This window comes from Danio rerio, chromosome 17, assembly GCF_049306965.1.
Source record: "Danio rerio strain Tuebingen ecotype United States chromosome 17, GRCz12tu, whole genome shotgun sequence".
NCBI lineage: Eukaryota > Metazoa > Chordata > Actinopteri > Cypriniformes > Danionidae > Danio > Danio rerio.
In genome coordinates, this window is record NC_133192.1 from 26665001 (window position 1) to 26681607 (window position 16607).

The following is a 16607-nucleotide window of genomic DNA, read 5'->3' on the forward strand; positions in this document are numbered from 1 at the left end:
GGCATATCTCCTTACCTACAATAGTCATTTTCTTGTAACAAGGAAAATGTCTTAGATGCGACTAACAATAAGGGCTGTGTTGGAACCTATTCAGCTGGCTGTGAAAGACTCACTTGAACACCTTTGAAAGGGTGTGAACTTGCCATATTATTCTTTACTTTCTTAGTAATTGACGTGTTCATTGGAAATGTCACATCTTTATACTCAAATACACATTGGTTACTACCAGGATTGCATCATTTAAAGCAGGTTTTGAAAAGTGGATCTAATTGAGATGTTTAAAAAAATCACTGTATATGATAGTCTTTTTAAGTATCTAAAATGTAGGATATTGTCTTTTGAATTCAAGCCCCATTTTGCCTCTGGCTGGCAGAATCCTTCAGCTTGGTTGTGCTGAGTGTGTCGGATCATGCCTGGCTCTACCTTAAGCTCTGGGGCTTATATTTGTCAGGGCAGGATTTCACTCAGGAAAGCCAATGCCAGTCTCCTTCTGTAACGAGTTGTGTCTTTACTTGTTTCTGAAGTGTTTCTAGGGTATTTTCTGTCTTTCTCTTAGCAGTTTAGTGGCTCATCAGTGAAAAGAGATCAAGTTTGAATCACCTTGAAAGATGGAAATGTCTACTCCTGAGGGAAACAGTGTAGTGAAAGCGCTCAGAAAAAAACCTACTATTAAATATTTGTTTTACAATATGATGACTCTACAAAGCATTTTTACCTCATTTTTTTCCTTGCATAAAATCCCCAGAGAGAGATGTGTGCTGCAAAAGGAGGGGAATTTGGCTGGATCATGTTTCTGTAGTTGCTGAGTTTCACTTCAGTACAGCTGAATACAATGGTTTTGCATGGCTACTGATTACCTAAGACAGAGACAATCCAAACCCTTTAATGTGCCCCATTAAACTTTTTTAAAAGATTCATTATTTTGTTTCGAAGGATTTCTTACATCCCAGAAGAAACACTACTGTTTTTAAAATAATGCACATATAAAATCACAGAGATTTTCTTCCTTTTTTCGAGCTTGCCTCACTGATTGGCTGTTCTAGACAACAATAACTAAGGGTACCAGATAGGGGCTACATGTGTTTTTAGGGCCACTTTGTCAACCCAGGCTTATTCTAAAAATTTACCTCTACATACATTTTTCGAGAGCAGCAAATTTGTTCCAGGAGGTATGTTTTTTGCAGTTTTTGTTTTCGCAAATCCACAAGAGGCCACTGTGTACGGCCTTTTTGAGATCTCAAATTTCTCTTGCGAGTACCATTCGTGCCAGCTCTTCACGCATAAATCCATCAGAGGCCGCTGTCGACTGACTGACCGATCGACTGACCCCCCCGCCCCCTTCTTCTCTAAACCCAACCAATAGTGTTTTCAAAAGCACTCACTGACCCACCCGTCCACTTCCCTAAACCCAACCGACACTTTTAAAAAGCAATTTAAAAAAAAACAACACATTTTCAGATTTTACCACATTCTGACCCTGTTATTTACTTTTTTATTTAAATTTTTGGCTTCTGTTTTTGTCTTACCTGCTTTCTGGAACCGTTCTATACCAGACTCAAACTACATTGTCATGGTCAACTTCTCTTTGCGGCTCACGTCCGCCGACGTACATGGTGAGCTAACTGGACAAACTGGTAACAGTGGGAAAGGTTACCATACGGAGGTAAGGGGTGGTACGCTGGTAAGCGCGAAAAGGAACAGCGTCATACCGCTCCGTAGCATTCGTTTTAAAAACTGGCTACATAATTTGCGACCTCGGGAAATGTATACACAGTAGGGCTACATTTTTAGAATGAACCTAGGTTGCACATTGTTTTTTATGATATAGAAAACATTGCATAAATAAATCTGAAATGTAAGTATTTATGGCTTTTTATTCTTCTTTTTCTGTTCATGTATGTAAAGTGGATTTGACATACATTTTAAAAAGCACTATAGAAATAAAGATGACTTGACTTAACTTTGACTTTGGCAACACAAATAAGTCGAGATAGACAATGCAGACACAACATACTCTCTGTAAAATGGGATGTTTGTGAAGATGTTATAGAATAAATGTTTTGCCTCAAAGATAAATGCCATTTCTCTACATTATCATGACAACATGAATCATCTGAAGTTTTAGAGAATTTGTCAAAGATAACAATAGGCGAGAATTTAGCAAATGTGTTATATATATATTTTTTTTGTAGATCAGCTATGTAAATGAAAATTGGAATTTGTGATTACTAGTTTTTGCAGTTCAGAATCTATTCTTTTTTTAGAAGACAGTAGCTTTATGCCAAGTTAACACCGCTTGATTAACCTCAATTTTCACTTGCCAACAGGTTTTCGGGGCTTATTCACATAAGTGACATTCACGCAGTGTGAATTATCAAAGATCCGATTAGAGAAAATTGCTGATTTGCCAATTCAAATGCTATTGTGGGTAAAGTGTACTGACTGAAAAACACATCAGTGATGACCTACAGCCAATAAGAGCAGTGTTTTCTCAACCACTTTCCTTCGAGGAGCACCAGCACTGCATGTTTTGGATATCTTCTTTGTCACACCCGTTACAGATTTTTCAGTTTCTGCTAATGAGCCGATGATCTGAATCAGGTGTGTTTTGGGGAAGGAGACATGGAAAATGTGCAGAGCTGGTGGGCCTCCATAAACATGGTTGAGAAATCCTAATTAAGAGAACAAGATACAGGGCTATGCGGAGTTTGGGGCGGAACACAATCAGGAAAGAAGCATTCAGTTTCGAGAAAGGCTCCTTCTGTTTTTTTGGACCTAAGAAATGGAGCACAGTTCGTAAAAGACTTTGACAAGAGTACCAACAGCTTTTTGATGTTTTCTCTGAGCTGTAGAAAACCACAACAGGGTACCATTTCCAGTCTTACGTGATAACTCATCTCTCATATGATCTTGCGTTATGTTCTTATCAATTCTCAAATGCGTTTGGTTGTGAAATGTAGTTTGTGAGCCAGACAGTGTTATCAGCAATTCTTCCTATAGTGAAGTCATGCAGTATGTAAGCTCCTTAAGTGTAAGCAAAGGAATGTTAACCCAGATAGAGAGTATTGCATGAAACGCAATGTGTGAAAAAGCATAATAGGGGCACTTTAAGTTTAAAATGCTTCAGTAACACGAGGAGATTGTATGTGTGCTTGATTGCATAATGTTGTGTGCTGTCTTTTGAGAGAATGGATGTCCTGAACTCACCTGTAGTCAATGTTAAACATCATTCTGGCTGTACCGCAGTGTCTTGCGTAACATTTGCTGAAATGACTGGCAGACACGGTCATGATCCCGTTGACTGGTCATGAATGGTGACAGCTGGTGACAGATTTGTTAAACAGATTGTTTGTATTCCAATTGTGCCGGTGTTTGTTTGTAATATGAAGCACTTTCAGTCAGTGTAATCTGCTAAGCTTTGAAGGAAATCTTAATGCATATTATGTCGTTTATTAGACTGACATCAGTGGTTGTGATACTAAAGCTAGTGGTCTTTGTCTCTGATGGCTTTGTCTCCTGTGACCCAAATACTCAGTCATGTGTGCAGTAATGACACAAACACAGCAGTCACCACCACAAAAACTGCATTGACTCTTCTGGTTCAATAGATCTTCATTATCACATTAATTATGAATGAACGATATGTTTAAATTGAAATGATGTTAAGATGAAAGCGCCATTAGTGGTTAATGGCCAAGACTGAAAAAATGTGCCATGTCAATTTGTTTTTGAGCAGTACTAGAGCTTAATAAATGCTGGCATGTCGATACTGGTTGTAATTTAATTGTGAAAATTGGTAAATACAGAGTGATTTAGAGAGTCGTTGTTTATTCTGCTCATAAGATTGAATCCACCATAAGTTAATCATTGACAAATCAGTTTTGATGGTTCTTGACATGATTTATAACACTGTGTCAGTCTTTTGATGCTGATACAAAGACATCAGCTGTAATATCACTCAACTACAGATGATTAATTACAATAGCTTGGTTTAGATTAAACATTAAAGAAAACATTTTAGTTTAATGATAATAATACTACTAATAATAAATAGTTATATATTATAAGAATAATAATAAAAAGCAATAATAATAATAATAATAAATAGTTTTATATTATAATAAGAATAATAAATAGCAATAATAATAATAATACTAAGCAATAATAATAATAAATAGTTGTATATTACAATAAGAATAATAAACAACATTAATAATAATTATTATAAATAGTTATATATTATAATAATAATAATAAAAAGCAATAATAAAAATAATAAATAGTTTTATGTTATAATAAGAATAATAAATAGCAATAATAATAATAATAATAAGCAATAATAATAATAAATAGTCGTAATTACAATAAGAATAATAAACAGCATTAATAATAATAATTATAAATAGTTATATATTATAAGAATAATAATTAATAGCATTAATAATTATAATAATAATAACAATATTATTAATAATAATAAATAGTTATTATATTAAAAATTATAGTTATATATTATAAGAACAATAAAAACTATTAATAATATTAATGATAATAAATAGTTATGTATTAAATTAAGAAAAATAAAAAGCATTAATAATAATAATAGTAATAGAAATAAATAGTTATACATTATAAGAATAATACAAAGTATTATTAATAATACTATAATAAATAGTTATATATTATATTAAGAATAATAAAAAGCAATAGTAATAATAATAAATAGTTATATATTATAAGAATAATAAAAAGTAGTAATTATTATTATTATTATTATAAATAGTTATTTATTATATTAGGCATAATAAAAAGCATTAATAATAATATTTTTATCATTATTATTATTATTATTATTATTATTATTATAAATAGTATAGTTTAATAGAATGTGATAATACTGAGATATACTAAATCTTCCTGTCTCTTTTTCGAAGGTCAGACTGGACACACACACACACACACACACACACACACACACACACACACACACACACACAAAGAGACACATTCCAAGCCCAGAGCTACATCTATTCTTGGATGTTGTTCAGCTACACCACAGCAGCCAGCTGAGGAGCTGAATTCACCACAGGCTCTTTTCAAAAACAAAGCTCTAATCTTATTGTAGACAAGTTTGCTCTAACTTGTTATGCTGAGTTCCAGAAAAAAAGCCATGCTATTTAGTCATGTTAAAAGGGACATATTAGGACCCTTTTTGCAGGATGTACTGTCATTCAAATCTGTGGTGTGCCACGAATGTGAATGAAGTTGTAGCTCAAAACACACCCATCCAGGGAGTACATTTTTTTGTAGTCAAATTACATTTTATAGCTTCAAATTTTCCCTGATTTGTGATCGAGAACACACTGTTTTGTGTGTCCCTTTAAATACAAGTGAACTGCTGCTCTCCAACCCTATTTACAAGGAGGACAAAGTCTTTCAATATCTTTCTGATACTCCGGAAATAGCAAAACCACAATTACACACAATTTGAAGTTACATGCTTGTTCTGGATATTAAATTAAATCACAATGCATTGGTACAACAGATCCAGCAGTGAACTGACCCTTGTTAGTGAAACAGTCCATTGTAAAATAGTATTCGGGCAATATTCAACTTTAACAGCATTCTTTGTTTTAAAAATGTCTTAAATTAATCTTAGTAAACATAAATGGAGATTGAGTAAGTGGAATTGTTTTTAAATATTTAATTATCTGGATGTTTACACGCACACTGTGGACACATCTATCTTTGAATGCCTTAAAAATGTATTACAGGTCTCCTTTAACAAAATGTATAATTAGTCTTATGTATGAATCTTTTTTGCATTGGCCATTGAAGTGAAGTTGTTTACAGAAAAGCCCATAAATCTTTTAGTTTCTTTGTGACAGACTTGGCCTTCTTGATCTAACTCGCAATAAAAAGTTACAAAACCATGCATAGTAATGCCCTTATTTGTTCGGTTATGGTCCCCTATTAGAGCAGTTTCCATGACTAATGTAATGATCTGTGATGCTCAGAAATATGAGCCAAGGCTTTCCTAACGAGTCACTGAGCTCTGGAACAGCTGAATAGGACACTGTTGTCCAACACTTTCAGACCGCAGTCTGCTTCAGCTCAGTCAGGTGTTTGGAGGAGTTTAACCCGTTGATGGGTGTGATGTTTAGTCAGGGTCAAGTTATATTGTGTGTTGTTCCCTTTTTACCTGCAGTTCTGTTTGCTTATGTGATAGCGATGACAAAAGAATAGTTTCCTTCTTAGTCAACACTATTGAAACTTACAAGCTCATTTTTGTTGCGTTTAGACTAAAAAAGTACTGCATAAAATTCCATGAAATGTGGTGGGACTGGGCAGCACAGTGGCTTAGTGGTTAACACTGTCGCCTCACAGCAAGAAGGTCGCTGGTTCGAGCCCCAGCTGTGTCGGTTGGCATTTCTGTGTGGATTTTGCATGTTCTCCCTGTGTTCACATGGGTTTCGCTCCAGTTTCACCCACAGTCCAAAGACATGCACTATAGGTGAATTGAATACAGCGTTAAATTCCAAAATAATTGTTGAGGTAAGTATATTCTCAATGGGGTTAATTAGTATAGACACAGTGAAGCACTAATCTCCAGTAAACTTTTAAATAGGTGCTATTGTCATACATAGACTTCATATCTGAAATATAAAAAACTACATTCTCACCCACAAACTAGTAAACCTACATTACCTGACAAAACAATAGCAATATTTGTACATTTATAGTGGTTAATTCTCTGCCACAAACAGACTAGTACATATATCACATGACTGGAAAGAACAGATTTTAGGAGAGGAAGAATCAGTGTTATTAATATTTATTATTTATCCATCTGCCAATTAATATGCCTTTATCACGTACAAAAATGTAAAGTTTAGAATAAATTCAAAAATGTGAAATTTAGAAATTCGGGAAAATAAGTTTGGGCACAAGATAAATCATTAAATAGTCTCAGGAGACTAAAGGGACTGAAACAAGTTTGTAAACAAGGACATTATTTTTACTTTTAACGGCACCTCTGGTCAACAACATTGCTGTTTCTTATTTCTTTAAAAACTTGTTCTTTAGTTATAATAAAAGTACTTTTATAACTATTATTAGTATTTCTATAACTATAAATAGTTATAATAAAAGTACTAAGCAAGAAATATTTTTTGTAGCACAGTGGCTGAGTGTTTAGCACTGTCGCCTCACAGCAAGAAGGTCGCTGGTTCAAGTCCCAGCTGGGTCAGATGGCATTTCTGTGTGGAGATTGCATGTTCTCCCTGTGTTCCTGTTGGTTTTTTCCAGGTGCTCCGGTTTCCCCCACAAGTCCAAAGACTTGCGCTATAGGTGAATTGTGTGAACTGAATTGGCTGTAGTGTACGAGTGTGAATGCGAGAGCGTATGGGTGTTTCCCAGTAGTGGGTTGTGGTCGGAAGGGCATCCACTGCATAAAATATATGCTGGAATAGTTGGTGGTTCATTTCGCTATAGCGAGCCCTGATAAATAAGGGACTAACCTGAAAGAAAATGAATAAAGAAATATTTTGATTGAATCAACCATTTTAAAATGTATTTTAAATCCTTCACTGTTTTGTGGTTGGATCAGACCTGTAGCTTGTTAATGGAACACAGGACCGCTAATTATTTTTATTTTGTTGAAATTGTTCCAGTTTTTGTACTGAAAAGAGTAATGCTTATTGCGTTTGACAGATTTAGAGTTGTTTGTTTGACCAGTTAATGACCGTTTGGCATGTTTCTCTTTTTAATGAGACCTTCCTACCATTTCTAAGAGCGCGTCGTGTCAGGTTTCCTCAGAAACCAACTGCTCTCCAGCATCATCCCCATAGTAACCTGCCCACACGCACTGCCCACACAGCCTGGCATGTGTGGATGATGCTATTATTCCACTGGGCTTGAACATCAACTTATGTGTTCAAGTGTTCTCTAGTGTGTGTTTTTAGTTTGTAGCGAATTAATGATTTATCGTCTGTGTTTCTCCTTCAGGACAGCAGAGAGTCTCTGTGAGCAGTCTGTTGGTGTGTCACGGTCTGCTGCTAGTGGGCACTAATCTGGGGGTCACGGTGGCCCTTTCTGTGCCCAGACTACAGGGCATCCCAAAGGTCACAGGTGGGTATCATCTGTCATGCAAGCTTTGTAATCGAAATTGGTGCTTTGCTGGATAAGTTTGCAACTCGGCACAAGTTCAGGAACAAACCACACCAAACAATTTAATAACCATCCACTTCTGCTTTTGATGACCTCTTTCAGTTTTTCAGTGTTAAGGCTAAAACTATTAAAAATCTATTTAAATTATTAAAAAATAGCTGAATTCAAAGATAATGCACATTAGTTGTTAGTTGGATACAGCATGTGAAGACAGCATTTCCCATTATGTGCTATAATTGTATTTCATGTATAATATTATAAACTAGGGCTGGTTGATATTGCAAAAAAATAATCACAATTTTATGTTTTATATCATTCGATATCGATAATACTTTTAACAATACATTTATAAATGCCATTATTACTGAAATGTGTATATTCATACAAAGTGTGAAGCAGATTGGTTAGTTCTACTTGCATGAATCGTGGTGCTGTCGGGGCAATAGGAAAAGTTCAGGTGTTTTTCAACCAGGTGTACCTTACGTGCAGTGATGTTCAGTCAATAAATACTGACAACGATTTTATCACCCAGCCCTATTATAAACAGTACTTTTATTTTAGTTGTTTAACAAAACGGCTTGTAAAATGTATGTTTTTGAAGTAACGGAACTCTAAAAATACTTGAAATTAAATTAAAAATAATTCTAAATAGAAATGCAATACTTTCCCAGAGATGGGTTGCGGCTGGAAGGGCATTCGCTGCGTAAAAACTTGCTGGATAAGTTGGCGGTTCATTCCGCTGTGGTCACCCCGGATTAATAAAGGGACTAAGCCGACAAGAAAATGAATAAATGAATGAGAAATGCAATACATGCCATTAAAAGCATTAGAACTACAATTTTCAGTGTTGTTTTTTTTCTGTATTACATTTTTCACCCAGCCCTACTATGCTGTTACAAAGCTCTACCAACAACCACACTTTGTTTTTTTTTTAAGTATTTAAAAATGTCTCATGTCTGAATCTCTCTCATCGTCCTTCTCCAGGTCGAGGAATGGTCTCTTTTCATGCACACCACGGCCCAGTCAAGTTCCTCACCATGGCAACAGCAGTGTGTAACGTCTCTCAAGCTACCATGGCAACCCTCACCTCCAGTACTCCCAGTCAGTGCCAGCCTGAGGCCTCAGAGCTGGAGGGAGCCACACTAAACCAGAACTGCAGCAGGGGCTCACATGCGCCTGTTCTCCAGGACTCCCCGTCCTCCTCGTGTGGCTCTCTGGCTCTGTCTCAGGCATCTTTAGAGCACGGCCCAGAGGACGGGGCCATATACGACCTGCTGAACGAGCCGGCACACTTCCAGAAGGCCAAGCAGACTGACAGAGTCAGTGCCAGCTCTGTGCTGGTGGTGTCAGGAGGGCTCGGACACCGCAGAATCAACCGAAAAACCAAACAGTCCAAGCACGAGGAGATGGCGTCCACTATCATGGTGTGGCAAATACCACTGCCAAGCCTGTGAAGGGAGAAAGATGAATGAAAATGGTAAGAATTTCAGGATTTAGTTCAGATGCAGCTGCACAAAATCAGGGCTAAAATCATGCAGTCTGAACTAGTGCAGTTCTCCAGCTCAAATCATCATCCTAACAGTGTGTTTGGACAAGATTGACAAACATCCTCTTCAAGGCTCATTGATAACACTCCTAGTTGAATAGAGTTTCTTAATTATTTTTCTGATGGTGGAAATTGACATGCTTTTGTGATTTTTGTTATTGCCACTTCTTGTGAAGTTTAAATCAGTCATTTTCTTTGGTTTTACATAATTAATGACTATGGCCAGACAGAATCCGCTGATATATTTAGCCATTTCTGCTGAGAATTTTGTAAAAAATCTGCAGATTTATCCAGAATGATTTTGGAAGTATCGTAACTAAAAACTTAATATGTGAAATAAAAAGTAATTGGGTTTTTTTGACATTTATTGAATGTTTACAATGTAAATCCAATTAGATCCACTTATTTGGTAAACAAAGCAAGTCTCTCATATAATATATCTACTAAAAGACTGAAAATAATACTTTACAAACTGTATTCTAAATCAATCAAATGAACATTTTAATATCACTATTATTATATCGCAATAATATTAGTGAAATTCATTTAAAAACTGAATAAATATAAATTTACACACATTTACACAAAAGACTTAGTGATGGGCTAAAAATCTCTGGATTTCTGCACTTGCAGATTCTGTGTGGGCTTATTAATGACTGAGTGGGTTTGGCCACACATTTATAGCCCTGTGAAACATGAGCTCAAGATTGAACGATTTCCTGTTTGTCAACCAGGTGTACTGCAGGGTGAGAATTATACATTGACGATTGGTGAGAAGTTTTTTCGGTTATGTTCAAAAATATGCGTCAATCAACCAAAGTTATCTATTTAATTCAATTACATCTAAATTATTTACTAAACTTTTGTGTTCAGTATTTTGAGGGATATTGGGTGGTTCTCAATGACATTTGTAATTATTAAATAAACGATAACTGATTCGCATTCCTGCACCTATTAATGAATGACCATGAAAGACTACACATATTTTTTAATTTACTGTTTAACTTCCATATGAGCAAGTGTTAAATAATATACAAACTATGCACCGAGTGTTATGGACACCTATGGTACAAATGCCGATTTTACAAGAAACATGAACACTTACGCTGTCTTTTGGTGCTTTAGATTTGCCGCTTAATATTTTTGGCGCAAACATGCATATACAATGGTATGAAACATTATGGGGTTGGTCGAATGTATATTTACGTTATATATTGTTTAATTAGTATTTGTTTTGGATTCACAGTTGAGGTCAATTGGTGTTTCAATTATTAGCCCCCCTTTAAATTTTTTTCTTTTTTAAATATTTCTCAAATGATGTTTAACAGAACAAGGAAATGTTCTCAGTATGTCTAATAAAATGTTTTCTTTTGGAGAAAGTCTTATTTTGTTTAAAGTTTTATTTCGGCTAGAAATAAAGCAGCTATTAATTTTAAGGACAAATTTATTAGCCTGTTAAGGCAAAAAAAAAAAATTTCCATAGTCTATAAAGCAAAAATTGTTATACAGTAACTTGCCTAATTACCCTATCCTGCCTAGTTAACCTAATTAACCTAGTAAAGCCTTTAAATTTCACTTTAAGCTGTAGAAGTGTCTTGAAAAATATCTAGTCAAGCATTATTTACTGTCATCATGGCAAAGATCAAATAAATCAGTTATTAGAAATGAATTATTGAAACTATTATGTTTAGAACTGTGTTGAAAAACTCTGCTCTCCGTTAAACAAAAATTGGGGGAAAAATAAACAGGGGGGTGAATAATTCAGGGGGGCTAATAATTCTGACTTCAACTGTAGATCAGAGCAAACTATTTCCTAACTTTTAAAGGGCAGACCCCCTCATACATTTGTTTTATGTTCTTCAGGGGGGATCGAGCGTTAATTAGGGCGATTGAGTCTCCCCAAACCCCCTGTAATTCACACCCTGGTGTACTGAAACTGTAAAAAAAAACTATGTTAATGTAGTTCAAAAATAGTTTTTACTAGTATGAATTCATAGGGGTGACCATAATTGTGGTACACGTCATGTATTTAATAGATATTTGATCAAACTATTTACAATTGTTCTCAATGAGAGCAGACGATTTTATTAATAGTATTATTTTGTTGTAACACTACAATAAGGTTGTAATATTTAATGAAAATACAGTTGTTCATTGTTTGTTCATGTTAACTCACAGTGCATTAAGTAATGTAAACAAGCTTGAATTAGAATTTTTAATAATGTATTAGTAGATGTTGAAGTATTGTTTATTCTTAATTCATGTTAGTAACTATCATGAACTAATGAAACCTTATTGTAAAGTGTGACCTATTTTATTTATCTAGAGCAAAAGAGCTATAGGTCAAAAATTGAATACATTTTTTCACAGTCGGTCCTGTTCATCTTATTTTTTCTTTCACTCATCATTTATTGCTTGTCTTCTTTTTGCAGGGCATTCCACATCAAAGAGAGCAGTTCCTGAGCCTGACTTTACTTTCCATAATGGGCTAATGGAGAAAAAAAACATTAATGAATGAAGGGAAACAAGGTTGTGTTCCAGCAATGAGCTGAACTACCAAGTCATGCATCAGAGAAATGCATTTTACCACTTGGCACATTCCCCTTCATTTAAAAGGTGAAAGTATGTCAGTACCACTGCAGTGTGATTTGATTTTCAGGTCTAATATAACATTTTAACTGCAAAATAATTTCACACAAAAGCAAACAAACAGATGCTTTAGTATAACAGCAGAAAGTTTTCTTTAATGCCACTTTTTAAAGAAATGCTCACTACTTAAGGGATAGTTCAACCAAAAGATAAAAGATCTGTTATTATTTACCAACTCTCTACTAGATTCAAAGTTGTTTGAGTTTCTTCTGTTGACCACAAAAGAAGATTTTTTGAATAATGATGGAAACCGGTAGCCATAGACTTCCATAGTATTTTGTTTTCCTACTACAGATGTCAGTGGCCACCAGTTTCCAACATGCTGCAAAATATACTCTTTTGCATTCAGTAGAAAAGAAAAACTCATTGAGGTTTGAAAACACACTTGGCTGAACGCTTTTTCATTTAAGTTTTTTTGTAAAAAATGTATCTCAGACTTTTGCTTTGAGGAATGGTGCTTGTTATTGCATTGGCTGAATCAGCAGCTTGACTGAGGTTTGTCCTCTGTGATCGACTGAATGGTTTGTATGGGATTCTCTGGCGGGCCAGAGTGTCTTTTGGGTCCTAAAGTAAAGTTGGTGTCCACTGTTACCAGTTAAAGAGAAATGGCATTACTCCATATTTCTAATTTAAAGTTGCTTATCAATATTTAAAGTTATGGAAAAAGCTTTATATTGACAGATTGTGATATGTATTTCTGACTTGTGTATTAACAAATATATATATATATATATATATATATATATATATATATATATATATATATATATATATATATATATATATATATGTATATCATTGTTTTAACCAGCATTCTTTTGTATGTCGGTGCAAATGTACTAGATAACAATGTTTTTGTTTTGTTTTCCACTGGCCCTTTTATTTCTTTTTCCCCTTTTTGTTGGACTGACTTGCCAGCTCATGCATAAGGGAATGACCCATGAAGAAAACTGAATTAGGTTGAATGGATTTCTGTGAAATGCACTTTTCCAACAGTAACACTGACTTTATAGCTTACTGTAAAACCGACCTGGGCAGGGATGGAGATAATGAAAGAAAAACAACTTTGTTTAGACAAATGAACATGTAAGGTTGTTGTTTTTCCCCTTAGTATTCCCAGCATGAGTGTTTCTGTGAAAATGTCTTCAAATATTCATTTTGCAAGGCGCCTACATTAAAGGGAAATTAAAAAAAATAACATTTACACCTTAACTGTGATGTTAATTACTTAATTATTGGATATTTAGGTTGGATTCTACACACACATACAAAAGTTGAAGTCGGAATTATTAGTCCTCCTGAATTATTAGCCTCTCTGTATTATTTTCCCCAATCTCCATTGAATATGATTTTTTTTCAAGACATTTCTAAACATAATAGTTTTACCCTCCTAAACTCTGGAACCTGGTACCAGGTCTGTGACATTATTTACTTCCACATTCTTTAAATTTTTTTTTTTAAGTCTGTACTGGACCAATACCCCCATAAGTGGTTCCGTTCTCTCATCGGTTGGAATAGAATGACTTTTGCATAGAATATGATCAAGACATTTTTCTTTTTTCCTATGATTACTGACATGTGCAGGAACCACCAAAACTAATTACAGCAACCTCGACCACACAGAACCTAAAAGGTACACTTTCAAATTTAAGTTTACAAAAAAAAGTGTATTATAACACAGACAACATATACAATTATTTTAATCACTTTCAACAGAATTTTTGAAAATTCAAAGGGTTAAAACTTTTTTTGCTTTTGGATTTGGGAAGCTTTTAAATTTGGGTAAGCAAAATCCAGGCGGAAACCCCAGAATAGCACTTGACTTTTAAGTATTACTAATAACTGATTTCTTTTATCTTTGCCGTGATGACAGTACATAATATTTTACTAGATATTTTAAGGTAATACTACTCACCTTATAGTACAATTTAGAGATTTAACTCTGTTAATTAGGTTTACTGCACTGTAAAAAAAAAAAAAAAAAAAGTTGGCAGCTCAAAATTGTAAGACTTGCTGCATAGATTTTTTGAGTTGACTCAAATTTCAACCAAGGTATTGCACTTGACTCTATTTAAGTTGAGTAAACTCATAAATTTCCTCAAGCTGGTTGCCTTAAAATGATTTTTACAGTGTAGGCAAGTTGTGGTAATTAGGCAATTCATTGTATAATCATGGTTTGTTCTGTAGAAAGTCAGAAAAAAAATTGCTTAAGGGGGCTAATAATATTGACTTTAAAATGGCTTTTAAATATAATAAATAAAACAATCATAAAAATAAAACAAATAAGGATTTCTCCAGAATAAAAAAAAACTATTATAGAAAATACTACAAAAAAATTCTTTGCTCTGTTAAGCATTCATTCATTCATTTTCTTGTCGGCTTAGTCCCTTTATTAATCCGGGGTTGCCACAGCGGAATGAACCGCCAACTTATCCAGCAAGTTTTTTTACGCAGCGCATGCCCTCATTCCAGCCGCAACCCATCCCTGGGAAACATCCACTCACACACACACACTCATACACTACGGACAATTTAGCCTACCCAATTCACCTATACTGCATGTCTTTGGACTGGGGGGGAAACCGGAGCACCCGGAGGAAACCCATGCGAAGGGAGAACATGCAAACTCCACACAGAAACCCCAACTGAGCCGAGGTTCGACCTAGCAACCTTCTTGCTGTGAGGCGACAGCACTACCTACTGCGCCACTGCCTCGCCTCTGTTAAGCATCATTTAGGAAATTTTTTAAAAAGAAAAAAATTATAGGAGGGCTTATAATTCTGGCGTCGAATTTAAACAGTATATCAAACACTTCTTTGTATAATATTTTTAATTGAGAAAAGCAAAAGCAGTTTTTTTTTTTTACTTTATATTATGTATTGTTATTCTTTGCTTGACATTAACAAGAATGGATGAAACTTCTAATATTTAAAATAGCTACTATGAGCAATGAAAGCAGTAGATCTCTTCCAAATAAACTGATGGGTGCAATTTCTGCAAAAAGCCTTCCCGCCCTCATGTAATGCCAGTCTAATATATACGATGCTTTTAGCCTTTGTGTGCTCAGGGATCTTTGCGAGTCCCTTCAGACCGAGAACAGCTGATGTGTGTATTTGGAGGGCTAATAGTGACATCTCCGTCTGACCATGTGCTGTCAGGCTGACAGACGCTCTCAACTCTCTAATGTTGCTCTCTGAAATGGAGCGGGTTACTGTAGTAACTGTTTTGAGAAGCAGTCCAGTCCGTAATATCAGGATGGAGAGTAATGGTTTTTCTTAATGCGCTCATAAAACTTCACCACATTTGAGAAGGCCAGATGAAGTCATGCGGCTCTTGACCATTTTTACAGGCCTTGCTCTTTTTTTTTCCCCTCTCCCAGTCGTATCTCTCTCGCTTTATTTTTGGGGGGTTAAATTTAAATAACAGATAATCAAATATTTGCAGCTTTTTATTAAGAATGTGAATTATTTGTCATTTTGGGTTGATAAACGTAAAAATTTGTGTTTTAGAACGTTTCTGTTTAAGACTGCTTGTTAACAGGGTAAAAAAATATTAGTTTAAATCATTTAGAATTTAGATGAAAAAAACTCTAAAAGCTGTTCCATATATTCATCTAAAATTTGCATTTTTATCAGACTCTTGTGTGTAGGCTTGGAATTTTTACTTTTATATTGATGAACAAGTTCTTTTCATTGCCTTTAAAGTGAAATACTTGACCCTAAACATAGGAGGCTGAGAAAAACACTGGTTTTAGGAGAACATTTTAGCTGGGTTTTATAAATTTTGCATCTGAACTCTTTAGTTATTACCATGCTTCTGCATTTGATTGTAAAATGTACAATGTAAATCCTCATTTACATATTTAAACGATAGTTAAAAACTTGTACTAATTAGTATAATTACAAATAATTAATAAACTATGTCATGTAAAACAAGTTTTTTAACTATTGTTTAAATATGTAATTGAGGATTTACATTGTACATTTTACATTGGATAACATCATTTTTTACATATTAATGTCAGTTACTAACAAACTAAAAAAATTATTATTTTTTTTTTAGTACACAGATTTTTTTTTTTTAAAGTAGCATATATAAGTGTGGCTGAGTGCTCATTTTGAGAAAACATCCTTTAAAAACAATTATAAAAGTCTACAGCAGAGATGCCCAAGATTGGTCCATTGTAACGTTTGATTTGGCCCATTCATTTTGGCGATTGCTTTTAACACAGAGGTCAGCATTT

General features: G+C 34.6%; 1 protein-coding gene across 5 annotated transcripts in view; it reads left to right on the forward strand.

Moving 5' to 3' along the window:
- The window catches only part of arhgef10 (Rho guanine nucleotide exchange factor (GEF) 10), an 87475-nt gene extending 73903 nt beyond the window's left edge, over positions 1-13572 (forward strand). For all 5 annotated transcript variants that reach the window (XM_009293079.4, XM_021473176.2, XM_021473177.2 and 2 more), the window contains 3 exons: positions 8008-8130; positions 9154-9646; positions 12148-13572. In XM_009293079.4, coding sequence (XP_009291354.2) covers positions 8008-8130; positions 9154-9623 — 593 coding nt within the window. In that variant the 3' untranslated portion in view covers positions 9624-9646; positions 12148-13572. The remainder of the gene's footprint in view (positions 1-8007; positions 8131-9153; positions 9647-12147) is intronic.
- Positions 13573-16607: the final 3035 nt, after the last annotated feature.